The sequence below is a fragment of the Lepidochelys kempii genome, chromosome 16, assembly GCF_965140285.1.
Source record: "Lepidochelys kempii isolate rLepKem1 chromosome 16, rLepKem1.hap1, whole genome shotgun sequence".
NCBI lineage: Eukaryota > Metazoa > Chordata > Testudines > Cheloniidae > Lepidochelys > Lepidochelys kempii.
The window spans coordinates 7,620,625-7,648,588 of NC_136395.1; the positions used below are offsets into that span (position 1 = coordinate 7,620,625).

Sequence of the window (27,964 nt, forward strand, 5' to 3'; positions counted from 1 at the left end):
TGCTAGGCTGTGACCACTGCATCTGCAGCTGGTGCACCTGAGTGAGGCGACGGGCCCCTGCAAGGCTGGTGCATGGACTGGTAACGGTCTCCCCTGGATTGCTCCTAGTCTTTCCCTTTAATGCTCCCACTAGTGAGTCAGGGATGATGCGGAGTCCTGCTAAGAGGCTAGCTATGGATACTGCTTCCCAGGGCCTGGATCGGCTCAGCTGGGAGTGGGCTCCTAGTTCACACAGCTGAATTCTCCATTGGCTGAAAGTTGCTAGCGCCCCCGTCCCCACTCACAGACCACAGCAAGGGATGGTTGGGAACATTACATTGAGCTCCCTCACCAAGCATGTTTACAACAAAACAGCAGCACAAAACCGAATGGGAAAGCGAATAATGGGGGGAACATTTGAAAGACGAGCACTGGACAGCCGTCACTGTTCTGCCCTTTCCCAGCATTCCCTGAGGCATGGATTGCTCAAGGGAGTGTGCTGTGGTAGATTATTTTAGATGCATTAATTTGATCATGCTCATTCTCCGAGGTGAGATTGAGGGATTGCGACACTTTGTACTGCACCATGGACACCACAGCCAGCTCCTCGGGGTCCAGGATGCCCAAGCTGGAATCTGGAAGGAAAGGAAAGAGCATTTGCTACCTGGAATGATAGGAGCTACTCCCAGATTGGAAGTGCTCCAAACCTCCCTGTAGAACAGAGCAGGCCCAGCAGAGGGACAGCTGGGCTCTAGATGACTCTTCCAAGGTCCAGGAGAATGCTGCCCCAGACAACAGCCTCCAACAGCTGGAAATTCAAAGGACCCTGTGACATCAGCCAGCTGCCCTGGGAGTTCCAAAGCAATCCTGTGCAGCCCAGAACCTGGCAAACAGGTTCTAGCCAGGGACCGAGTACAGCCTATTCCTACCACCGGCTGCCAATGCCACATGGTCACGGCTGGCAGGTCCAGCACCTCAGTTCCAGAGAAGTCCCTGTCCCTGGAGAAGACGTGGGTGTGGCTATGCTGGGGCCGGCTCTGCTGTCCAGATCCTGGGCTAAGAGCAAACTCAGGGTTCTTCCTGCAGGTAGCCCTAGGTCCCACAGCCATCATGGCCGACTTGTGCTGGCTAGCATGGCCAATTCCTGGGGAGAGCTGGTCGCTGCGTGGCCCCTGTATGCTCACAGGAACTGCCGGAGACCCAGAATCCAGATCCTGGAGTCAGGAGGCTCAGGATTGGGTGGAAGTCCCTGAAGCACTGGAGACAACAATCTGCATTGGCAACTGCTCTGATCTCCCCTCCTGGGACGCCCCTCCGGATAGCAAGGGGCTGCTCCTTGGCCGTTACCCATTTGACCATTCCTAAGGGCCACAGGGGACAGACTCTGGCACAGCATGACACTGAATAACCATGGCTCCCTGTGGCCAAGACCTGCTGCTCCCAGGCTGGGTGGAGCCACATTTGGAAGAAACCCTGAAGCCTCCTGACTTTGACAGACAGGCTGCCATGGACCAATAGCCTTTAAGCAAAGAAGCCGCACAGCTGAAGCAGGTCTCCCTACCTCCCATCCTGTTTGGGGAGCATTTAGCAAATCTGCCAGCCCCTGAGCCATAGAAGAGGGCCCTAGCAGCATCTTGGGCTGACTATGACCAGCTAGCTAGGTTTGAAAGGTGCTGCGCCCGGTCTGCACTAGTATTTAGACTCCATTCATTAAATCACGCTAGCTAACACGTTTCTAATTACCTACTCCTTCCCTCGTCCAGATGTAGCCAGAGTAAGTGTCACCCCCAGACAGCACAGGAGAGGACATGCCATGCACCCCTTGCTTGCCAAGGTCTCACAGACCCACAGGCCGCAACCCTTTACCTCCCGGGACCCTGCAGGCTGGCCACCCCCTCCCTGGCTGCTCTCTGGGGCTGCGTCTCCATGGGGGGCATTTGCATCAGGGCTTTTTGCACCAGTTGTCAGGTCAGCCAAAGGCAAAGTGGGAATGCCGTGAGCTCTCCAGCTGGGGGGGAGAGAGAGAGGGGGGGGTCCAGGGTGACTCTAGCATCTCAAAGCCTGATGAAGCCAGGAGAAGATTGGGCTGGGAGGCTCTCCGTGCTGCAGAAGAGCATTCCCTTGCCCCCTGCCATGCCAGGGCTGGAGGCACAGCCCTGCCCTCTGTGCTAGGAGAAGCTGTGCTACTCAGTGACTGCTCCAACCCAGGGCACAAAAGCAGCCAGCTAGGCCATGGGCGATGAGGACTCACCAGAGCAGACGGGCAGGCAGAGAGAGCAGTTGCTCTGGGCTGTTGTGTGGCGACAGTAGTCAATGCAGCTCTGCACAGGGACGCCACAAACTGCAAAGAGACACGAGTGGCTGTTATCCTCTCCCCAGAGAGACAACCCCCCCACCAGACCTTGAGTGACAAACGCCCCAGCACCGCCCTGAAACCTCACAGTCAAACTAGATGTGACAGACAGCAAGAGCCAGCCCTCCACAGGGCCTGTTTCCTGTCCAGGTGTGGGGTTTTATCGATTATGTGTGCACGAGTGTAACTCCAGCCCAGAGTCCTCGCAATCCCCTGGCAGCGTGCAGGGGCATCACCTCCATCTAGAGCGACCACGTAGCAAGTATGAAAAATCATGACAGATTGGGGGGGGGGGGGGAATAGACACCTATATAAGAAAAAAAACAAATATCAGGACTGTCCCTATAAAAATCAGGACATCTGGTCACCCTACCTCCACCAACAAGGGCACCTATATTGAACGCCCAGGACCTTGGCCCCGCAACAACGAGCTCCTGAGAGAAGTGGCTCCAGGCCATTAATTTGGCAAACAAGCAGTCGGGTAGCTGAAGAACGACAAGCCCCAGAAGGCAGCGTTCCAGTCCCTGTGGAGGGTTGGGTTTGTCTGCAAGTGATAATCCAGTGCCCTGCTCTGCAGAGCAGAGCGAACAGCTCAGCGTGGGGCGTCGTCCTGGACTTGGCCCAGGCCCTCGCCCTCATGCTTTTACGAGGTGCTAGCCCCAGGGCCCTGTCAGGACACAGGCAGCTCCCACTTCAGCCTGCTCTCTTCAAGGCTCTGGAACTTGGCTGTGAATATCTTGCCCTTGGAAGAACTGGCATAAAAGGCATCACTTCACCAGGGGTTAGGGGTGGGAGAGAGAGAGAGAGAGAGAGATTTGGAAATCTAATCAAAACGTCACTTCTTCTTAGACACCTGTGCACACACTCACATGTGTGGACACAATGTATGCACCCTCAAACACAAATACTTGTGCACACTCACTCCCACCCACACACATGCACACAGTGGGCTCAGCTGGGATCCAGCAGGTGGCAGTAACCAGAATGGCAATCCTGCAGGGGGAGCGGAGGACAAGTTCCCAGCTTCTGGCTGGTCAATGGCCCGTTGCTGTTGTGTACCCAGCTCTGGCAGCGAGCTCTCTGAGATGCTGAGCATGACACGGGGCTCCAGGCTCCACACCATCCATGCTGGCTGCAGCTCACGAGTCAGGGCTGCCGGGCCACGGCACAGGGCGGGACGGCACCAAAGGCACAAGGTCTCTGGGGTAGCGCTGCCCCTTCCCTCCCAACACGCCCCCTCCTCCTGTTTACACCAAGGGCAAGGGGGCAGCGGGCACAGGAAGTGTCAGAGCCTCCGCCACCAGCTTTACCCCAGCATGGAGCCCCCTGCCTACCAGAACCCCCTGAATTCTCCAGCTGCCTTAGGGTCACTTTGAGCTGTGTAAGTGGCACCGTGGGGCCATAGCAGACTGGAGAACCCAGCCCACAGTCTCTGCCCGGAAGAGCTCCCAATCCAGGGAGACGAGTCAGGTGCTCTCAACCCACTTGCCAGTGGGCAGGGAAGCACCATTGTTGGCATCTCAGCAGAGAGGCCCAAGACTGACTGAGCCATTGCAGCCTTCTCAGCCTACCAGGACATGGGGGGTGAGTGTAGGGTCTGAGGCACAACGCCAGCTGGTGTGGGGCAAGGGGGACGCTGCTGCTGCCCCCACCCACACTGGACCTGTCCTGTGAATAAACAGAGTCTAGGCTGCAGGCTCCCAGCTGACACTGACAGTACATTCGCCACAGGAACCCCGCAGCCAGGCCCTGAGCAGTCACATGGAAGGAGCACAGCTCTGGGCACCAGCAGGAAGGGGGACTGGCAGCTCCATTGTATCTGAGCTCTGGACACCAACAGTACAAGACCTTGCCTACAGATCTGTGGGGAATCATGGGATCCATTCCCCCTTAAGGGAGATCTTCCCAATCATTCTACCTGGAAGAGTCCAGGGAGAAAAGTACTTTGACAAACCAATGCCCCACATCCTGCCAGACCTCCTGGAAACACCAAAGGCGCAGAGCTGGAACTGGTTTAATTATCCTGACATGCCAAGGGCTTGATATTATTCTGTCCTAAAGCAAAGCTTGGATTTCAACACTAATCCCCAGCCGGAATGCTCCACGTGACTCCCACAACTCAGCCCAGGCTTGCCCCGGCCATGCACAACACTAGGTCCCACAACACAGCTTAAGTAGGGTTGCCAACTTTGGTTGGATGAATTCCTGGAGGTTTCATCACATGACATTATGTTTAATTAAAGATTAATCTTTAATTCCTGGAGGGTTGGCAAACCTAAGCTCAGGCCATACACAACACTGGGTCCCACAACACAACCCCAGGCCACACAGGACTCAGGGTCCCACAACACAGGCCACGCCTGCCCAGGCCATGCAGAGCACTGGCCCTTGACTATCCCTGTCTAGAGTTGCCATCTCGTGATTATATCATAGTCTCATCACATTTGATGCTTTCCTGAAAGCCCCAGCTCCTAGAGTCATGGGATTAGGTGGAATCTCAGCATCCATTTTTAAAAAAGACTCAGTTTCTAGCCCTTGTGATTGTGGAGAAAAGCCTGAACACCCCCCAAGGCCAGTACAAGAACCCAGCAAGTCTTTTCTTTCAAATCTCTAGATTTGTAAAGCCAATCTCACGATTTTGGGGCCTGACCTAGGATCTTTGAACCCTGGGGCTGGCCATGCCGCCAGTGCTGGGGGAGGAATTCAAGGCACCCTTTGGAAATGGCTGGGAACTCTCCCTGCTCCAACTGGCTCATCCCACTCGAGGTGCAGCATGGTTAGCTGCTCCAGCACAGGCTGGGAACTCCCGATTTCTCACCCTGGCTCCATGCTGTGGGAACAAGTCCCTCAGACTTCTCCCTGCCTCAGCTCCACTGGCATCATATGGGCTAGGGCTACTTGTTCACCTGGCTCATGGGGCACTCCAGAGGCTCAGTCATTAGTGTGCACAGCACTCAAGGGATTAGTATCCTTCCAGCTGCAGCTAGCTGGAAGGCTGCAGCCTTCCTTGGTGATGCAGACCGACCCCCAAGGCTCCCATGGGCCAGACCGACCCCCGTGTCTTTCCCAGGTTACAATACTGCAATGCACCTTGCAGGAGACTATACATAAGCTTTGGCTAGTGCAGAAAGCAGCAGTATGAGCCACTAGTCCTGTGCCCCCTGTGTGGTCCTGGTTCCCACCCACCTCCAGCTGCAGTGCAAGGCAGCAGTCTGAGTATGTTACAAGAGAAGGAAGCCACGCTCAGCTGGAGGTCTGGGTCAGAGCCATGGGGAGCAGTCTGGATAGCCATGTGAACACATACAGTCTGGGAAGTAGGAAGGCAGCTTGTTTTTGTGGATATGCAGCAATGCAGGAGTCTAAGCAGCCTTCTTGAGCCCTGTCCCCGCCCCTCAGTGCCATTCAGGAGATGGGCGTTCAAGCATAAGCTAAGGTCTCCAACACTGATAATGCCTGAGCCTGCCAGTCTCCTGCAGCCTGTCCTGGCGGCACAAATCAGCTGAAGCCCTTCCTTTTGTCCCCACACTCGCCGGGGATGGAGCTAGGTTCTCCATGACAGGAGCACACATCCCACCCCCACCCCCACCCCCAGCTCTGTGGGGCTTGGCTCATCTTTTTAGACACAGGCAATGGCTGCCCTGCCAGAACAGATGCAAAACCTGCAGCCATATCTCCACTGCTACAACGATCAACACCCCTGCACAATACACCTTCCAAGACCCATGAATCCTACACATGCCAATCACATGTGGGGTACCTCATCCAGTGCACTAAATGCCCCAACAACTACTACGTGGGTGAAACCAGACAATCACTTCACTCTCGAATGAACTCACAGGAAAATGATAGACAAAATACACCCTGTCACCTGTGGATGAACACTTTTCACAAAGCGATCTCTCCATATCTGATCTGTTAGTCCTCATTCTCAGAGGAAACCTGCACAGCGCTTTCAAAAGACGAGCCTAGGAGCTTAAATTCATAACTCTGTTAGACACTAAAAGTCATGGACTGAACAGAGACACTGGATTTATGGCTTATTACAACAATCTATAACCCACTAACCCCACTTTTTGTCCTATAACTTGCAGAGATGTTAAGGGTCCACTTCACTTTGAATGGTCCCTTAGAATATGAGCTAACTACTTATTCTAAACAATCTGTTCCACCTTGCATTTTGCTGTGATGCCCTGTGTACCTGTCCCAGACCTGAAGAGCTCTGTATGGCTCGAAAGTTTGACCAACAGAAGTTGGTCCAACAAAAGATATTATCTCATGCACCTTGTCTCTGCATTTGATGTCTCTTGTGGAGGTGGCTGGAGCAGGGCTAGGTGTGAACTGTTGGTTGCTTTATGTGTCATGTACCCAGAGGCCACAGGGATGGGGACACAATATATTTTGACAATATGCAAAACCCGTGAAATGGGCAGTTACCCATTTTCTGATCAGCTACTTGCTGGGGGCAGTATAGTGCGGGGCGCTCAGTGTGGGATCCCACATATATAGAAGCACAGAAGTGTGGGTCTGAAAGGGATCTCAAGATGTCAACGAGTCCAGCCCCCCTGCATCAAGCTGGACCAGTAAACCTAGACCATTCCTGACAGGTGTTTGTCCAACCTGTTCTTAAAAACTTCAGTGATGGGTATTCCACAACCTCCCTTGGAAGCCTATTCCATAGTTTAACTACCTTAATAGCTAGAAAATTTTGCCTAATATCTAACCTAAATCTCTCTTGCTGCAGATTAAAACTAACATGTCATACATTAAATGGATTAAAAACTGGCTAGCTGATAGGTTCCAAAAATGTAACTGTAAAGAGGAAATCTTTTCTGAGTAGGTGTGTTTCTAGTGGGGTCCCACAGGGATCGGTTCTTGGCTCTACACTATTTAACATTTTTATCAATGATCTAAAAGAAAATCACTGAAAGTTTGCAAATGACACAAACATTGTGGGGGGAGCAGTAAATTAAGAGGACAGGTCACTGATTCAGAGCAATCTTGATCACTCAGTAAGCTGGGTGCAAGCTAACAATATGTGTTTTAATATGGCTAAAGATAAATGTATTTGTCTAGGAACAAAGAATGCAGGCCATAGTGACAGGGTGGGGGACTCTAGCAGAGAAATGTAGAACACAAACCAATGGCTGGAAGTTGAAGCTAGACAAATTCAGACTGGACATAAGGCCTAAATTTTCTTTTCTTTTTTTTTTTTTTTTTTAACAGAGAGAGTAATTAATCGTTGCAACACTTTACCAAGGGATGTGGTAGATTCTCTATCACTAACAATTTTTCAGTCAAGACTAGGTGTTTTTCTAAAAGCTCTGCTCTAGGGATTATCTTGGGGCAGGTCTCTGGCCTGCGGGACACAGGAGATCAGACTAGTTATCACAATGGTCCCTTCTGGCCTTGGAATCTATGAATCTTATCCCATTGCTTCTTGTCCTACCTTCAGCGGACATGAAGAACAATCGATCATAGTCCTCTTTACACCAGCCAACTTCGCTGAAGACTATTGCCAGGTCTCCCCATGTGTTCTTTTCTCAACACTAAACATGCCTAGTTTTTTTTCATCTTTCCTCATAAAGGGTTTAGAAAACCTGACCCATCATTTCTGTTGCTCTCCTCTGGACTCTCTCCATTTTGTCTCCACCTTTCCTAAAGGGCGGCACCCAGAATTGGCCACCGGACTCCAGCTGAGGCCTCACCAGCGCCAAGCAGGTGGGGGGAGGGGGGCACTTACTTCCCGAGTCTTAGGGCAGGTCTACACACAAAACGGGGCAGTGCCGCTACACTAATACACCTGCGCCGCTCGAGTGCTCCAGTGAAGACGCTTCTGCCATGGAGCTAGTTAATCCGCGCCCGGAGAGGCAGGAGCCCCGTCGACAGAGAAGCCCTCCCATCAGCACAGCGCGGTCTGCAACAGGGGTTAAGTTGGTACAACTGCATTGCTCAGGCGTGTGGATTTTGAGTGCTGCGTTTATAGGATAGTATTTAAGTTTATAGTGCAGACCTGGCCTTGCATACAACACTCCTGTTAATACACCCCAGAACTAGAGGCCTCTTTTTTGCATCTGCATCACATTTTTGGCTCCTGTTCGATTTGTGACCCAGTATAACCCCCAGAGCGCGACCACCTAGCTAGTTCCTTCCCATTTTGTAGCTGTGCGCGTGACTTTTCCTTCCCAAGCGTAATGCCTTGCACTCATCTTCACTGAATGTCGTCTTGTTGAACTCAGACCAATTCTCCAATTTGTCAAGGTTGTTTTGAATTCTAATCCTGTTCTCCAAAGGTCTTGCATCCCCTCCCAGCTTACTGTCATCTGCAAATTTTATAAGCACACTCTCCAATCTATTATCCAAGTCGTTTATGAAAATACTGACTAGTGCCAGACCCAGGTGTAACCCCTGTGGGGCCTACTACACACTCCCAGTTTGACAGAAAACCACTGAGTATAATCTTTCAACCAGTTGTGCACCCCCACCTTATAGTAATTTCATCTAGACCACGTTTTCCCTCGTTTGCTTATGAGACCGTCATGTGGGGCTGTGTCAAAAACCTTAATAAAAATCAAGATATGCCACATCTATGCTTCCTCCCTATCCATTAGGGCAGCATCCCTCTCAAAGAAGAAAATTAGGTTGTTTGGCATGATTTGTTCTTGACAAATCCATGCTGACTATTCCTTATAACCCTGTTATCCTGTAGGTGCTTACAAACTGAATGTTTATTGATTTGTTCCAGTATCTTTCCAGGTATTGAAATTAGGCTGACTGGTCTATTATTCCCCAGATCCAATTTGTTCCCCTTTTTAAAGACAAGTGATATGTTTTTCCTTCTCCAGTTCTCTGGGACCTCACTCATCCTCCAGAAGTTCTCAAAGATAATTGCTAGAGGTTCCAAGATTGCTTCACTTAGTTCCTTAAGTACCCTAGGATGAATTTCATCAGGCCTGCCAATTTGAATACATCTAATTTATCTAAATATTCCTTAACCTCTTCTTTCCCTATTTTGGCTTGTGTTCCTTCCCCCTTGTTGTTAATATTAATCTGGTCACCATTAACCTTTTTAGCGAAGACTGAAACAAAATTGGCATTAAATATCTCACCCTTCTTAAGGTTATCAGTTGTTCGCTCTCCTTCCCCACTAAGTAGAGGACCTACACTTTCCTTTGTCTTTCTCTTGCTCCTAATGTATTTAAAGAACTTTTTCTTATGCTTTTATGTCCCTTGCTCGGTGTAATCCATTTTGTGCCTTAGCGTTTTTGATTTTGTCTGATTTATATGCTTATCTTTGAGAAGGCATGGAAGATGGGAGAGATGCCAGAAGACTAGAAAAGGGAAAATATAATGCCCATCTATAAAAAGGGAAATAAGGACAACCCAGGGAATTACAGACCAGTCAGCTTAACTTCTGTACCTGGAAAGATAATGGAGCAAATAATTAAGCAATCAATTTCCAAACATCTAGAAGATAAGGGGATAAGTAACAGTTAGCCTGGATTTGTCAAAAACAAATCATGTCAAACCAACCTGATAGCTTTCTTTAACAGGGTAACAAGCCTTGTGGATGGGGGACACACGGTAGATGTGGTATATCTTGACTTTAGTAAAGCTTTTGATACGGTCTCACATGACCTTCTCATAAACAAACTATGGAAATGTAACCTAGATGGACCTCCTATAAGGTGGGTGCAAAACTGGTTGGAAAACCGTTCCCAGAGAGTAGTTATCAGTGGTTCACAGTCATGCTGTAAGGGCATAATGAGTGGGATCCCGCAGAGATCAGTTCTGGGTCCAGTTCTATTCAATATCTTCAATGATTTAGATAATGGCATAAAGAGTACACTTAAAGTTTGTGGACGATATCAAGCTGGGAGGAGTTGCAAGTGCTTTGGAGGATAGGATTAAAATTCAAAATGATCTGGGCAAACTAGAGAAATGATCTGAAGTGAACAGGATGAAATTCAATAAGGACCAATGCAAAGTACTCCATTTAGGAAGGAACAATCAGTTGTACACATACGAAGTGGGAAATGACTGCCTAGGAAGGAGTACTGCGGAAAGGGATCTGGGGGTCATAGTGGACCACAAGCTAAATATGAGTCAACAGTGTAACGCTGTTGCAAAAAAAAAAAAAAGAGCGGGGGGGACACACATCATTCTGGAATGTATTAGCAGGAGTGATGTAAGCAAGAAGTAATTCTTCCACTCTACTCTGCTCTGATTAGGCCTCAACTGGAGTATTGTGTCCAGTTCTGGGCACCACATTTCAGGAAAGATATGGACAAATTGGAGAGAGTCCAGAGAGGAACAATAAAAATGATTAAAGGTCTAGAAAACATGACCTAGGAGGGAATATTGAAAAAATTGGGTTTGTTTAGTCTGGAGAAGAGAAGACAGAGGGGACAAGATAACAGTTTTCAAGTACGTAAAAGGTTGTTACAAGGAGGAGGAAGAAAAATTGTTTTTCTTAACCTCTAGGGTAGGACAAGAAGCAATGAGCTTAAATTGCAGCAAGGGCGGTTTAGATTGGACATTAGAAAAAACTTCCCGTCAGGGTGGAATAAATTGCCCAGGAAGGTTGTGGAATCTCCATCATTGGAGATTTTTAACAGCAGGTTGGACAAACACCTGTCAGGGATGGTCTAGATAATTAGTCCCACCACGAGTGTACGGGACTGGATTAGATGACCTCTTGAGGTCCCTTCCAGTTCTACGATCCTATGCTTGTGCTATTCTTTTGTAATCCTCTTTAGCAATTCATCTGTTTCCACTTTTTGTAGGATTCCCGATTAACATCCCCTATGGAAGGACATGCCCGAGGCTCCTGCCACAGCCAGCCCCTTTTCTCACCTCACCAGACCAGGCCACAGACGGGCCAGGGCTCTCACCTTGGGTTGCCGACGCCCGGACTCTGCCACTGCAGTCACATGCAGGTCGCTGCTGGGGGGCAGCGTATCTGTGACAGCGCAGGCCGCTGAACCCCTCAGCACATACTACAACCAAAGAGGAGAGGATGCTCAGCAGACCGCACCAGGCCATAGGCTGAGCAAACAGATCTAGCCCTTGGCACCCACCCAGCCCCCTGCTCCCAGGTCTGACAACCTCACAGAGCAGAGCAAGTGATGCACAAATGGGCTAACAGACTCCTCCTGCACTGGCACCGGGACAAAGGACATGCCGGTCCTGACCTGCACCCCTGTTGCAGTAGCCCCCATGGGGCTGTGTAGAGGTACAGAATCAACAGGGCATAGGACCTCCCCAGCCATGCCTCCTTCTTCTCCCTCCCCCCAATACCCAGCTCCCAGCCTGTCTCTGCCCTGCCCCCAGCCTGCTGGAGCATGCCCTGTGCCAGAGGCTGGGGTACAGGCAATGCAGATGCCCGCCCGCACCAGGGTTATTCCCAGTTTGTGCGCCCTGCAGCCCAACAGTGAATCTAGGGCCGGGGGGAAACTGAGGCACTGATTGATGGGCTTGACTGACCCAAGTCACAGAGCAGATCAGTGTCAAAGCTAAAACTAGAACCCAGGTCTGCCGAGTCCCCAGGCCTGATCCTCTACCATCCTGCACCAACACCCAGGCACTCCCCTTGCATGGGTGTCAATCACTTGGCAAAGGAGCCAGGCAGAGTAGGATCAGGCCCGCAATGCCTTGCTCTCAGCACAAGGCCATGCTATCTCTGCAGATATGAGGGTGGGAGGCATTTGAGTGGGGATCTGCCCTTACTGGTCCATATGTAGAGTGTGGAATTGGGTCGGGAGATGATGCCAGCCATGGAGCTGATCAGGTAGAAGCCTGTCCCAGCCTGCAGAACGGCTGCGCACACGCTCCTCTCGCGGAGGCACTCCTGCTTGGCCTTCTCCAGGCTCTCGGCAGAGGGGTGTAGGAATGCTGGGTCTCCCACCACGCCCCGGCCAGGCTGCTTCACAAACCACTCGGTAGCTGGGGGAAGCAGAGGTGAAAAAACAATTTCTCTGGGTCTCTCGTGAAACACTTGTGCTGTCAGATACCCAGCTGCGAGCCACGGCCTCGCTTCCACTCAGCACAGCCAGCGAAGGTCCTGCACTAACCCCTTGCAGCCCCAGCATGATGGTCCTGCTGCAGGTTTCAGCAGTGCACATGACAATGACCAGGAACAGAAACCCGCAGCCACCCAGGAGTTCAGAGTTGTCGGTGTGTCCCCAGCAAGCCACAGCCAGCCTCAAACCCCAGCCACAACTAAAGCCAAAAGGGGTGGCAGGGAACAGGCAGCGCAGGAGGAAGTGCAAGCGGCTGTGAGGAAGGTAGAACAGGGACAGGACTGGGCGCAGTGCTGTCCCACTTTCTGATTGGGACACACGGCTGGAGCCTGTGAGGCAGCGTGAAGGAAGCTGAGGAGAAAGTAATGGCTTTCAAAGCAGGGCGGGGGGAGCACAAATGCACCCAGGGGGGCAGTGATGGGAATGGGGGGGCACACAGCAGCACAGCTATGTTGGAAATCTGTTCTCCCACCCAGACTGTGCTAGGGCTCTCAGCTTCCCTCAAGGCCCAGCAGGAACAGGGGCTTCTCATTCTGCCAGGGATGGGACATTCTGGAGCAGAATGTGATCCTCCTTCCAAATCCAGCACATTTTAAAATTCCATTTTTATTTGAATTCCTCCTGCTGCTGCCCCTCATTGTGCTCCTCTCCCCCAGCCCGGCTGATAAAAGCAGCGCTGTGTGTTGCTTGGGAACAGAAGAACAAGGACATCTGTTTGGAAGGCGAGGAGGATACTCCGTGCCAGGAGAATTAAGATCTAGTCTGTGTACACCTTGCTATTGCTACAGGCACAAAGGAAGGGGTTAAGACAACGTGCCAAATTGTTGTTACTTGGCTTGAAGAGTTTAATTCCTTGCAAAATTACAAGTAATTAAAGATCAAAGGCAAGATACTTTCTGTGACTGCCATGGTGCTAGGGGTTATTTTCAGCTCAAATTAATAATAAAAGGATGATTTGCCTGTGGTTATAAGGAAGAGGCTTCTAAAGATGATGTAATTACAAACTAATTACCATAAACTAGGCCCTCCCAATCTTAGGAACCTGCTTTTAAACTCTGCAGGTTCCCTCCCAGGCATCCCAACCCCCCTTGGCTTAGTAGTGCTCCTGGACAAATGGGTCGTGTGTGGGGGTAGAGGGGAAGGATCTGGACGGCAGAGCTCACTGGGAAGCACTCCCAGAAGAGGCTGCTAAGGGGCTGGAGGAGGCAGCAGTTCTGGCAAGCTCCTAAACTCTGCAGAAATAGAGAGGTTTCAGAGTAGCAGCCCTGTTAGTCTGTATCCGCAAAAAGAAAAGGAGTACTTTTCCTGGGGCAAGTGATGCTGCTTTTCCACAATAGCGTTGGAGCGCTGCCCCCAAATAGCCCCTAGAGCAGAGCTTTCAGAAAAACATCCAGCCTTGATTTAAAAATGCTCAGTGATGAAAAATCCACCAAGCTTTCCTGGGAAATCTCCTGGGAATGTACGTCAGGAATGTAGGCAACACACGCTCACAGTGTGGACCTTTGTCCCCATCTAGTGGCTAGACCACATATAGCTATGCAGGAAGGTCAGACTAGCTGATCACAGTGGTGGTAGTTTCTGGCACTAAAATCTGTGATGCTGAACAGAGCGCTTCATCCGAAGGCCCGACCTCCTTTAAAGTGACCGTTCACAATTTGGCCACTAAATGACCCCCAGATTAAAAAGTCACTACTCAAGCAAAAAAAAAAAACGGAGGAGTCCTTGTGGCATCTTAGAGACTAACAAATTTATTTGGGAATAAGCGTTTGTGGGCTAAAACCCACTTCATCGGATACATGCAGTGGAAAATACAGTCGGCAGTTATATGTACAATGTTATAATTTTTGTGGTCTGATTTATGTCTATTAATTCTTTTGCATATAGATTGTCCGGTTTGGCCAATGTACATGGCAGAGGGGCATTGTTGGCACGTATCACATTGGTAGATGTGCAGGTGAACAAGCCCCTTATGGTGTGGCTGATGTGATTAGGCCCTGTGATGATGTCCCTTGAATAGATATGTGGACAGAGTTGGTAACGGGCTTTGTTGCAAATCAGACATCAAGAACTATAACATTCAAAAACCAGTTGGAGAACACTTCAACCTCCTTGGTCACTCAATTTCAGACCTAAAAGTTGCAATTCTCCAACAAAAAAAAAAAACCTTCAAAACCAGACTCCATCAAGAAACTGCAGAATTGGAATTAATGTGCAAACTGGACACCATTAAATTAGGCTTGAATAAAGACTGGGAGTGGATGGGTCATTACACAAAGTAAAACTATTTCCCCATGTTTATTCCCCCCCCCCCACACTGTTCCTCACATGTTCTTGTCAACTGCTGGAAATGGCACACCTTGATTATCACTACAAAAGGTTTTTTCCCCCTCTCTTGCTGGTAATAGCTCACCTTACCTGATCACGCTCGTTACAGTGTGTATGGTAACACCCATTGTTTCATGTTCTCTGTGTTTACAAAGTCTCCCCACTGTATTTTCCACTGCATGCATCCGATGATGAAGTGAGCTGTAGCTCATGAAAGCTTATGCTCAAATAAATGTGTTCGTCTCTAAGGTGCCACAAGTACTCCTTTTCTTTTTGCAGAACTAGAGAGTTGCACTCCTGGAGAGCTCGGAAATTTCACTTGAGCCAGCCCCCTATGAGCTGACAGAGCCCGAGGCAGGTCAAGGCACAGAGGAGCTTTATACAAAGAGTGAGAGAAGACATGTCACAAAAGATGAACCTCCCTGAATCAAGGAGATTCAAAGCAGCCCCACATTACTCCTCTGGCCACTGACCAGACACAGGACCTTGGTGAGCAATGGCTGGGGTCAGGGGTGACACTGCACTCCCACTGGAGAGGCCGTCGCAAGCTGGGAAGCCAGCAAGCATCTCTCTGCAGTTCTGTCGGGCTGGGAGGGACTAAAGCCAGGGCTGTTAGCTGGCCCCAGAGGGAAATGAGCTGGGAGGTCCCGGTCTGTCCTGTTCTCTATCCAACCCTACAACGGACGCTGCTTTGCCCACTTATTGGCAGTCATAATGGCAGGGCCAAGGACCAACTAGGCCACAAAGAACAGGTTACTCTGTCAGCCTCCTCCCATGGCAGAGGAGGTGGGTAGGGCAGCTCCCACTGCCAGAGCCCAGGCTGCACCTGCTCTGGGGTTAAATAAAGGACTCAGTCCCCAGGGATGTCAATGCAGCCTATCCTGCTCCTGGGAAAGCCAGTGTGGGGCTCAGGCTCTGGGCTGGCACTGGCTAGTCCCTTACCCTCGCTGCACTTGCAGATGAATGGCTTTCTCTCCTCACAGCTGGCATCTGTTAGAAGTCCACTTGCTGTATCCAGCCACACACAATCCTTCAGGCCGCCATCTGCCAGGTCGTCTCGTAAGTGCCTTCCCCAAAACATAAATGAACAGCAGAGCTGTTACTGTGTAGCAAGCAGTGGCCAGTCCCAGCACTCGGCTTAGCCCTGGTTTGCTTGTCATGCCCCCTACGCCCAGCGCTGCTCACCACCCCTTCCTTTCAGCAGCCTCATTCCCCTAGCCTGCCTGGAGGTGCTTCCCTTTGGGTAGGAAGGTGGGAACTCCCAGGAGGCCCTGGCACAGACCTGCCCTTACAGAGAGCAGTTGGGTTATGCTGTGTCTGATGCTCCCTCCAGCACAGCTGAAAGCAGTGGCAAAACACACATCTCTGCAACTGGAAGGAGCAGCTGAGGAACCAGGCATGCAGCCTGCTGTGCTAGAGCAGCTTGCTTGAGTACAGGTTTCAGAGTAGCAGCCATGTTAGTCTGTATCAGCAACACGAACGAGGAGTCCTTGTGGCACCTTAGAGACTAACCAATTTATTTGAGCATAAGCTTTCATGGGCTAAAGCCCACTTCATCAGATGCACCCAGTGGAAAATACAGTAGAAAGATTATATATACACACAGAGAACATGAAAAAATGGGTGTTGCCATACACACTGTAACAAGACCAATTAATTAAGGTGCGCTATTATCAGCGAGAGAAAAAAAACACACCTTTTGTAGTGATAATCAAGGTGGGCCATTTCCAGCAGTTGACAAGAACGTGTGAGGAACAGTAGGGGGGCAAAAATAAACATGGGGAAATAGTTTTACTTTGTGTAATGACCCATCCACTCCCAGTCTTTATTCAAGCCTAATTTAATGGTATCCAGTTTGCAAATTAATTCCAGTTCTGCAGTTTCTTGATGGAGGCTGGTTTTGAAGTTTTTTTTGTTGGAGAATTGCAACTTTTAGGTCGGAAATTGAGTGACCAAGGAGGTTGAAGTGTTCTCCGACTGGTTTTTGAATACTTGTGGCACCTTAGAGACTAATCAGTTTATTTGACCATAAGCATCCGATGAAGTGAGCTGTAGCTCACGAAAGCTTATGCTCAAATAAATTGGTTAGTCTCTAAGGCGCCACAAGTACTCCTTTTCTTTTTGCGAATACAGACTAACACGGCTGTTACTCTGAAACCTGGTTTTTGAATGTTATAGTTCTTGATGTCTGATTTGCAACAAAGCCCGTTACCAACTCTGTCCACATATCTATTCAAGGGACATCATCACAGGACCTAAGTCACATCAGCCACACCATAAGGGGCTTGTTCACCTGCACATCTACCAATGTGATACGTGCCAACAATGCCCCTCTGCCATGTACATTGGCCAAACCGAACAATCTCTATGCAAAAGAATAAATGGACATAAATCAGACATCAAACATTGTACATATAACTGCCTACTGTATTTTCCATTGCATGTATCCGATGAAGTGGGTTTTAGCCCACAAACACTTATTCCCAAATAAATTTGTTAGTCTCTAAGGAGCCACAAGGACTCCTCGGTTTTTTTGCTTGCAGATTTTTTAATCTGGGGGTTATTTAGTGGCCAAATTGTGAACGGTCACTTTAAAGGAGGTCGGGCCTTCGGATGAAGTGCTCTGTTTAGCATCACAGATTCCAGTGCCAGAAACTACCACCACTGTGATCAGCTAGTCTGACCTTCCTGCATAGCATGGGCTGGAGCGCTGCCCCCAAATAACCCCTGGAGCAGAGCTTTCAGAAAAACATCCAGCCTTGATTTAAAAATGCTCAGTGATGAAAAAATCCACCAAGCTTTCCTGGGAAATTCTCCTGGGAATGTAGGTCAAGAACGTACGCAACACACGCTCAGAGTGTGGACCTGTGTCCCCATCTAGTGGCTAGACCACATATAGCGATTTAGGACTCTGCCACGGCTCTGAGCTACCAGGAACAGCCCTTTTGTTCAAGTGGCAGAAACTGGTGCTTTTAGGTCTAGAGATCTCAGGTTCATTTCCTGCAGGTGTCCCAATCAGGGCTACGCTGCCTCAGACCCCCCAGACCCCTCAGCTCCCAGAGCCAGGCACAGAAGACAGGAATCCCTGACACCCAATGGTTTAGTGCTAGCTCACAAATAGCTGCTCCCTGAAGGGGATAATAGCAGGCCTCTCCCCACGGTTCCTCCTATAGCTACAGTGGGTGGAGATCTGGGCTGTGTATCTGGAGGTTCTGTGTTCAGACTTGGCTAATGGCCTGGGTGGGGCAAGACCACTGCTTGTGGGTGAAGAGAGCAGAAGACTTGACTCGTGTGAGCGCCACAAAGGTCAGATTGATTGAACCGATGTCTCTATCCAGAACACAACTTCGCTCTCCACGGTGGCACATCAGCACTGTACGGGGCTGGCTGCCTCAGGGTGGTGCTAATGAGCTACAGAGCCTTCCACCTGTAGGGGAGGCGTGTGTGAATCCAGCCCTGATCACAAAGATGAACAGCTCTTCCCACCCAGTGGGCATTTGGTGGCCCCTCGCTGGGCTGTTTTTACTGGGTCTCAGTCCCAGTTTCCATATCACTAGCACAGCAATAGTTTAGCAGCAGTTCCCAAAGGAGGGGAGACTTCTCTGGATAATGAGGACGTGCCCAACCATCAGATGGGATAACATTCAGAGAAAGAAACCCCCATGCTCAGTCTAATGTGCCACAAGTACTCCTTCCCCATGCTTCAGTGCAAGAGCCAGAATCCACTGCTGGGATTTAGGAAGAAACTTTTCTTATGGGAGGTTTACTCCCGAATTGCCTAGTGCGGGGTTTCAAACACCTTCCCTGTAGTAAGTGTCTTGTCCTGGCCACTGTCAGAAGCACACTGGACTAAATGGACTGACATCTGATCCAGCCTGCTGATTCCTGTGTGCCTCTGCCTGACCAAGACTCCTACAGGCCCTGCCATAACAGCTTTCACATAATGTCCATGTCAACAAGTATCAGGAAAGCCAAGTGCTCACTCTGCGAGCTGCCTGGTGATGGGATCGCCTGTAGTCCACTGAAATACGGATTCATCCATCTGATCATTCAGGCCTGTCCAGAAGACACCCCTGAAGTTTGAACATATCCAGTCCTGGAAGGAAACAGGACAGTCTCAGGACTGGGGGGCAGGACATTCTCTTACACTCCTGTGTAGGGTGACCAGATGTCCTATTTTTAAAGGGACAGTCCTGTATTTAAGCCCTCCTGCAAGTGTCCTGACTTTCTTTAAAACATGCAAATTGTTCCGTATTTTCTGTCTCCCCCAGTCAGTACTGGTGGGTCCTGCTGCTGGACGGATCCCTGCTGGCCAGACGCCCACCCACCTACAGGTGCTGACGATGGGGGTGGGTGTGCAAGACTGGTTGTGGGGTGAAGATACAGCATGTGGGGCAGGCCACTCCCCCTGCTGGTCTGTCAGCGTAGCCCCCACTGCGTGCTGGCTATCGGCCACCACAGCCCCGCCCCACATCGTTTCCGGCCAGCACTGACTGCGTGCTGCGGTGACTACAGACAGGCACCAGCTGGTTAAGTGTCACCTCTTCTGCCCACCCATCTGCCCCCCCGCCCCTCCAGGGGCACATTCTGCTCCCAGTGCTGTGCATAGAACCAGCCCCTGGTCGGAGTGCTCAGTTCACCAGCAGCCTGGCCGGCAGGTTCTTTCCTTCCCCCACTTACTCCAGCTGGGCCGGTGCCCCGGAAAAGCCCAAAACCCTCCAGCCCAGGGCACTGACCAGGAGGAGCCGAGCCCTCCACATACCAAGGCTTAACCCCTTCCTGCCCACACTGTAGCCGGGGGACAGGAGGTGGCTGGGTTAGGTCAGTGGCCAGCAGCATCCCAGGGGTATTAGCTGCCTTTCGACACTGTGCAGGTAGGAAGGGACAAGCTGCTTTCAGCCACCAGGGAAGGGAAGGGATGAGCTCTGCAAAGACACAGGCCAGGTCACCCCTTCTCCTCCCACTTTTCCCACAGCTGAAAGAAACTCCTGTCCCTTCCCTCCCACACAGTGACGAAAGGCTGCTGCTGGCCACATTCTGGTGTGAATCCTTACAGAAATCTGGAGGGGGATCCTGTGTGCCCCCACCCACGTTGCCTTGGGAAGACACAGTACAGGCCCTGTACTAGGAGAGGTGGGTCTGTCCCAGGGCCCAGCCAGGCATGGAGGCAGAGAATGCCAGGCAGGGAGGGTCAGGTTGGTCGGTAACCCATCTGTGTGAGAGAGGTGTACAAAAGAGTGAGTCCCCTCTCCCCATGTGAGGCCTAAAGCCTTAAAGATAAGAAGGTAAATAAAAAGAATCCAACTATGCAGGGTTTCTTTTTAACGGGCTCAATCAACGTGACGTTAATTTGAATGTTTGTACTGCATAGTTCTGATTGGTTGCCATTGAACTCATTTGAATACCAGTAATTTTACCGCGTGTCGTGTATTCAGCATAGGGAAACATGGTCACCCAACTCCTGCCAGCATTTTTAAACAGTTGGGCCTTGAGGTCCTAAACTGATTAGCAGCAACGCTGAACCCCTGCAGCTCAGTGGCAAGCTCAGCATCTCTGCATTTGGATGCCTGATATTAGGCAGCCCAGTGTGAAGACAGGGACCTGTGTGAGAGACGGGGGCCTTGTTTCCTACACACAGTTAAAATCAACCTATTCCGCCCCCTTCCTGTTCTTCAGACCCTGGTCTATGTCCTCTGGGTCATCTTGGTTCCAGTGTTAGGACTCTGCCTGCTCGGGGAGCTGGGTTCGATGGCCCCCAGCTTAAAGTCCTGTTCCAGCAGCAGGGCCGGGAGCCCTGCCCCACCTCATCTCCTCTTGGAGGCCTGAGGTGCGTGCTAGTCCAGTGGGTCTCTGGTGCTCTGCTGGGTTGGGCTCTCTGGTTCTCACCTTCTCCTGGCGCGAGGTCAGATACAGCAACTCAGTCTGTCTGAACTGCCGACACACTTGCAGCCCCTCCTGCCAGGTGCTGCTGGCCAAGGACAAGTCCCAGTAGTAGCAGCTACCATTCCAGTGTCTCCAGCCAGGTTCTGTGGGACAGCGGCTCCAGGGAACTGCCATGGAGAGAAAACCTTGTCTCAGAAACAAGGGCTCAGGATCATCTCCGTGACAGAGAGAGTCACTTGTGGAATAGCAGCGAGTGTCCAAGCAGACACAGCACTCAGTAGCGGGGGGTGGGGTGGGCAGGAACTGATCAGGAAGAACCACAGAACCCCCCACTCAGTCCAAACTCAAAAACATGACCTAACTCTGGGCGCAGCCCGCCTCTCAGGGCAGGCAGGCAGGCAGGCAGGCACACACCCCCACCCCCCGGGCGAATGCCCATGCAATCCTTACCCACTCTCACCCTTTTGGTCTTTTCAGCCCGAGCTCGCATTCTCGCTTTAAATTTTCTGTTTACCCAGATGGAGGCTGGGCTATAGTGTACCATTCCCCACACAACACACCATGGCAAACAGCACCCTGGGCTGGACTGTGTCTGCCACGGGGTGCTGGGCTGTGCCGGGCTGCAGTTGCCGCGGCATGCCGAGCTGGGCTAGACCCTAGCCTACTTTCTCAATAGTCAACCCTGACCCGCTTTGCTTCTTGCTTCCTGCCACTGTCTGAGCTGTCTGCGCTCTCACTTGTCCTGCTCCGGGGACCTATGCCCATGTATCCAGAGCAGTGGGGGCCTCTGACTCGTAAGCACACACTGGAGATGCTCACCAAGCGTGGCTTGAGGAGACCCTGTGCCACAGACTCCTGTCGTGCCTCTTGGGAAGTGAGTTCCACCCCTGGTGGCACCCCCCATACTGAGCTGAGATCTTCCCACAATTGGAACTGAACTTTCCTTGCCCCAGGCTTTATCTGAGCCCTCAGGTGGCCAGCTGGTTTCCCTCCTTTGTATGTCAGCAGGTCCCTGCCCCCAGCCTTGCCTCTGGCAGAGCATTGGAAAGCAAAACTGGCAACTCCAGTGAGCAAAAGTGCCAAGGAGCCAGAAGGAACAGAGAATGACACCCCTGCCAGCATTCTTCAGACCCAGCAGCACCAGTAGGGCTCACAAATAGGGACTCCCTGACCCAGCAGCAGCATCTTCCCCAGGTGAAGGTCACGTAGCCAGCACAGGCCTCGGGCCAGACCCAGGTGCCCACAGTGTGATTAGCCTATAAGAACTGCCAGCATTCGTGTCATCACATCAGGGCAGCTAAGGCTGCAGTATGGAAGTCAGGACATTTGTACCCCCGGCCAGCTGTACACCAGGCCCACAGACCATGCTCGAAGAACAATGAACTGTTACCATGCAGAAGCCTTCAACCCACTCCCTGACAGGAGACAAGGAGCTGTCCTGAGGGTCTCAGCACTGAATTCTCCATCGGGGCAGCTTGGCAGGTACTTACCCTCCACTCCTTCGCAGACCCATGGCTTGAGTCCTGAACAGTTGGACACGGTGAGGCCAGAGTCCCCCAGGGCTCCGATGCTCACGCAGCCTCCTAGAAGGAGCGGCACACCAGCCAGCCTGGGGCGGAAGCACAGAATGGTCTCTCTAGCAGCAGCCAGAGCCTTGCCACACAAGACAATGCACTGCAGGGAGCCCCTGCAGCTCACACCTCAGTCCAGGGGAACCCTCAGGAACACCTCCCATGGAAAGGGCCACATCCTTAGCCCACTGGACAGAGATGGGTATGGTGGGCACCTCCACCTGGGCAGGATGCCCCACACTCTGGGCCTACTGATGGGGGCATGCAGCATGGAGGGGGGTTCAGGAGGTACCTCAGTCCCTGAACAATGGAGAAGGCCCCAGCCCCACAGATGGGTGGGGGGAGAGAAACACCCCAGGCGCCTGTCCCCACAGGCAGCAAGGGGAGGGGAGGGGGAGAAACGCCCCAGGCTCCATGGGTGAGGGAGCAAAGGGGGATGCCACCCCATGTAGCTGATCCCCTGGAGGAGTGCTGGACTCATCTACAGTCCCTCACAGTGCCCCTGTACACAGGCCGTGCCAGCCGCTCTGCGAGGGTGGGCAGGTGAGTAGGACTGGCTGGAGAGAGGCTCAGGTCTCGTTGCTGCACGACCAGGCCCAACTAGGGAGTGAGCACTACCCCCTATGCAGAAGCAGCGCCAGGTATTACTGTCCCCAGGACAGCAGGCTGAGCTGAGCCGCTGGAGGCCAAACACACCTGTCTGTGTGAGAGTATCCCCACCCCAAGGGAACACACCAGCACTCCCCTACTGTCAGCTACATGCTCACCAGGGGGCAGCGCCATCTGCATACTGAGCCACTGCCCACGTCCAGCTGCCATCGCCATCTAGGTCATTCAGCCCAGTCCAGCTGTCCCTCTGCACCATGGCTGTCACCCAGGCCTGCATGGAGTCAGGACCTCAGTCAGCACAGGGCACATCTCCGCTCTCTGACTCAGAGCTTAGGGAGGGCCTGTGGGGTAGTAAGTAGCCAAGGGCAGCCCAGAAGGAAGGAGACATGTAGGGCAAGTCCTGGGGCAAGAGGCAGGGGGTACAATCAGCCAGGAGGAGCTCACCCTGCCCCATGGCCCCTTTAAACTCCTTCCAGGCTACCTGGCATTCTGCTACCCTGAGCACATCCTGGGGGAGGGTGCAGAGCACATGGAGTGTATCCAGACTTCCCGCCCCGCCACTCAGTGACTGGAAAGGGGGCAGCACAGGGAAGTGGCTTCATGTGTCCCTCTAGAGAGGGGACTACCCCTGGAGCCTCCCCATAGGGAGGGGTTCCCACTCTGCCCACTGCACTCGATGGGCACATTGCTGCTATCCCTTCCCCCTTCCCGCCGAGCCAGCTCCAGCCAGGACATGCCCCACGTCACCCACAGGGTAGGTGCCCAGTAGCCAGAGGCCATGGGCCCCTGTGCACAGAAAGGATGCACTGGATGTGAGGAAATGGCTTGTCCTCCTTGTGAGGCTGAACTGAGAGCCAGAGGAAGCCCCTCCGGGCTCCTCCCACCCCATGGGCAGAGCCCAGCAGGGAGCAGGCATGTGGCCAGGACTCTGGAGAGCCCCGTCCTGCAGCAATTTCTTCTACCCAAGGAGCTCAGCTGGCCCTCTCACCCTTTCCCTGGGCTGCTACCCCACCAGACACAGCAGCATTGGCAGGACCAGGTACAGTGGGGGAAATGCAAGGCGGCTCCAGGGTGTTTCACTGCAGTGACTGTCAGTGAGAAGAACCTGGCGAAAGGAGCCCTGGGCCCAGGAGTTGCCTTCCTGCACACAGGCAGACAGAGAGAGCAGCCAGGGGTTGGAGTTAGGAAGGCTCCTGTTCTGCTTAGGGAGGGGCCCAGGTGTCCTGCCTCAGACCATGCACGGCCCCCTGTACCTTCTCCTCCAGGCTGTTGAGAGCCAGCAGCCCCATGCCTTCTCCAGAGGCACTGCAGGCTGCCTCCGCTTGCTGCCATGTCTTGGCATCGCTCTCCTCCACATAGTAACAATGTCCATCCCAGTACCACCAGCCAGCTCCTCTGGGGCACCTCCCACTCACGAGACCTGGTGAGGCAACAAGGAGACAGCCCTCACTCATCACCAGGGACATGCCTGTTGGGCCAGGGCCTGCAGTCCTTGCCCACTGACTTGGCAGGGCCTCCCCATACACCAGTCACACAGAGATCTCTGCTCCATCCAGGGATCTCAAAGCGCTGTGCAGGTTCAAAGCGGGTAGAGGCTTTCCTGCCATCCCTCATGAACAGCAGCACCTGTCACTGTCTCCACCTCCAGAGGGGAAGCTGAAGCACAGGAGGGTGCAGGAACCGGCCCAAGGATCGGGCAGAGTCAGAAACTGATCTCTGTCCCGACTCCCACTCCCAGCCCCTGCTTCCCCACGGACATTCCCTAGAGCGGCCAGTCTCAGGGATACGGGAGCACCCATTACCCAGGCAGGGCAGGAGCCAAGACAAAGGCAGTCTGTGTGCCCAGGCAAACCTGGACTCACACCCGCAACACTGCTACAAGCATATTTGCATAAAATGTGCCTTGTGAGGGGTCACAGGAAGGCTAATGACATGCTGGTTATTGATAGCATTGTAACAGGCATGAGTTAACCTTACATGCAACATTATGAATTTCCTCTGTATGATGCTATTAGAATGTGTTTAAGACTCGACAGCTGAGCCCAGGTAAAGGAGACAAACAGGAGTCTGTCCTAGACAAAGGAATGTGGGTTTCCCTCAATGTACAGATTAGCAGTACACAAAGCCATGGAGCTAAATCAGTGGGGATTATCCTGGAACTGAACTTGAGAACCGGAATTAACATGGCTCCTGCACCCCGAGAGACACAGGAGACTGACTCCAGGGCCCTTCCTGACTTGTAAGATAAAGACATCCCCTGAGGGGTATAAGGAACAGAGGGAAACACCATTTTTAATCCTTCACCTCAGGAGACAAAGAAACCAAGCGATCCGATCGCTGTGTTAGGCCCTGGCCAGGCTGGCCTGTGGAAAGCTGGAAAGGAGACGGGGGTGACAGAAACCATCCTGAACACCGACTGGATCTTGCTGGGTTACGGTTTAGACATTTAGATGCGCACTGTCACTTTTATGTGCTTGTAACCGTCTCTGCCTTTATCCCTTTTCCTTGGTATCATCTGACCAGGCTCTTTGGTTAATAAACTTGTTTCACTTTTACTATGAACCAGGTCAGTGCTGGGCTTGAGGGGAAGGTGTATTTACCCAGGTTACATTAATAAGCCGTGGCGTAGCGACTCTTTAACAGAGCAGCAAAGTTCCTATCTTCTGTGACTGCACCGTGGCAGGGACTCTGCCCTGCAGAGAAACAGCTCTGAGGAGCTCGGGGGCAGGAGTTCCCTGGCTGTTACCTGCTAGGTGAGGTCAGGGCCAGGAGGGCCTAGAGGAGTTTACTGGGGAGGCAGACAGGCTGGTGTGGCAATCCAATGCCAGCAAAGCTCCCTCTTGCTGTGGCGGGGGGTGTAGGGGGGGTAACTTGACGGCTCCCAGCTCGGTGTACCCCAGCAGCGTGTTACAGACCCTTTCCCATGCAATGTTTCCTTCCCCTGGGGGATCCCGATGCACCCACTGAGGGATGGAAAGGCGTTGCAGGGTGTGGTGGTGCCTTCCCACGCCTCAGTACTGGCAGTGTATCATGCACTGGGGCATGCCCTCACCAGTGCCACCATGCAATCCAGGGAGGGCGAGGGCCAGGCCTGCCTTTCCCAGATGCCGTCTGCCAGCCGAATGTGCGCAGGAGAAGAAGAGTTTCCAGAGGCCATGCCACTTCTGGGCAATACGGGAAGGAGCACAGCACACAGGCTGCAGGGTACAGAGCTGCCCCTGCACCATTGGCTACGGCTGCAGCCTGGCTGACGCTACTCCAGTGTATCCTGAGGGTAAGAACCCCCCCAGACCCACCCTGTGCCCTGACAGAGCCAGACGGGTACGGGGTTCTCCTCTCTGTGGTATGTTTTTAGGCTACACCAAGTGGCAGGTGGGGGCTCAGGACTGGTGGCTCTGCCCTTCAGCTGAGCCCGGCTCCATTCACCTCCTCCCCCTTCACGATAATTGGGCTTCACCCAGTCCCTCCCCAGATAGCAGAATGGTGCATGTGCCTCCCATCAGAGCACTGCACGCACCCCCCCCTCCCCCGCTGCGCCCGCAATGAGGGGGGCTGCACCCTTACCATGGAGACAGGAAAGGCCAACCCTGTGGACACAGCTCAGGAGCCCTTCGCAGCGGCCATTCAGGGGGTTACAGGTGCGAGTGCCAGGACAGGGTAGGCAGCGCCTTGCACACCTCATGCCGGAATAGCCAGGGGAGCAGGCTGCAAAGACAAGCACACCAGCCGCACAGCAATATCGCGGGGTCCATTAGCGATAGGGCCCGATCCTGCTCTCGCTGGAGGCTGAGGGAGTTTCACCAATGCCTGATGGAGCAGGAGCAGGCCCTGTGTGTTTCAAACTAGCCTGGTCCCAGCTCCAGACTTACAATAGGGACCCAGTCTGCCCCTTCCCCACAGGGCTGGGCAGCACCTAGCAGGGCTTTCCAGACCCACAGGAGCCCCACTGAACTGGGTTTAGCCCCACACAGGAGAAAAACGCAGCCGCAGGGCAGCCCAGACTGCTGCCCCCCTGAGACCCACCCAGCAAAGCGGAGCCTGACTACCTGACTTGATGTAGAGGGTGGCACCGGAGCCAGGACTGTTGACGAGCACCGTTCCGTTCATGGTGTAGTGGGTGCCATGCAGCTGCATCACCCCGGTGCAGTTCTCTCTCTGCAGGAAGCAGGAGTCCTTGGCTGCCCCCAGCGAAGCGTGTCTCTGCCACACAAAATCCTGGAAGGAAATTAGCAACTTCTCCCGAAGAGCTGGCAGCTCCACCTCTGCAAAGACGGTTCCCCACAACTCTGTGAGTGACACCCTCCCTGTGCACACCTGGCCCCCACAGCAACAGCCTCCCTGCCCCCCCCCAAGCCCTAGTCTCCCTGCCCGTCTGCACCACAGGCAGGGACAGACTCCCTGCCCCTCGCCCTTCCCACCCTTCATCATAGGCAACAACAGTCTCTATCCCGCCCACTCAGCCCCCACCACCAGCAGCTCCCTGGGAAGAGAGAGGCCAAGGTCAGGCCCTGCCCCTTACAGTTCTGCTCACAGCACTCCCTGTACATGCCAGGCCTGGCCCTGCTCCAGGGGAATGGTGAGGGCTGCATGGGAAGGCGAGTTCCTGGGGCTGCCTGGGGTTCCCTTGCATTGAATAGAGCTGGCTGAGGAGCTCTGGAGACCAGGCAGACAAGCAGCCTCTGCGGGCACCATTCCAGCTCAGAGTCTCAAGCCCCTCACAGCCCCACAGAAACCACAGCAATGGCACACAGAGAAACTGGGGGGTGGGGTTTCAGGTGAACTGGGGGGGCTGCTTTTCTCAACCCCGATGGCAGCCCAGCCCTGGCACCTTGGTCCCTGAGCAGGTGGGAGTTAGGAGCAGTAGGGGCTGGGACCCTGCTCTGCACAGCCCTGCAGGCCTGGGCTCAGCGGCCAGCTCCAATCTCACTGCAGCGGCCGGGAGCTCTGGAGGGAGCTGGCTCAGCACTCCAGGGCCAAAGCAGTGAGATTCTCAGCACGGGGCCATGCTGGAGCTCAGCCTAGAGGGGCAAATGGTTAGATTTCAAATTCATGGGCCTGACTCTCCTCTGAGTGCCACCCCCAGAACTCCCATGGCTGCCACGGGCAGACTCCTGATCTCCACCAGCACGAGTGCCAGGAGAACCAGGCTCTGTGGCTCAGACAAGAAGCAGGGAGTCTCCAGAAACACACCATCCGCGCTCCACGACCCAATGACTGATTAGGTT

At 52.8% G+C, this 27,964-nt stretch overlaps 1 protein-coding gene across 1 annotated transcript; it reads right to left on the reverse strand.

Moving 5' to 3' along the window:
• Positions 1-341: 341 nt before the first annotated feature.
• Positions 342-26,989, reverse strand: LOC140899314 (uncharacterized). Its single transcript, XM_073314613.2, has 12 exons — positions 26,786-26,989; positions 26,304-26,444; positions 23,993-24,159; positions 22,898-23,010; positions 22,050-22,168; positions 20,563-20,726; positions 18,660-18,772; positions 15,619-15,743; positions 12,059-12,274; positions 11,224-11,328; positions 2,231-2,320; positions 342-614 (listed from the first exon to the last, which is right to left on the reverse strand). The coding sequence occupies exons 1-12, from the start codon at positions 26,871-26,873 to the stop codon at positions 466-468; spliced, it is 1,590 nt and encodes a 529-aa protein (XP_073170714.2). The 5' UTR covers positions 26,874-26,989; the 3' UTR covers positions 342-465.
• Between the last annotated feature and the right edge of the window lie 975 nt (positions 26,990-27,964).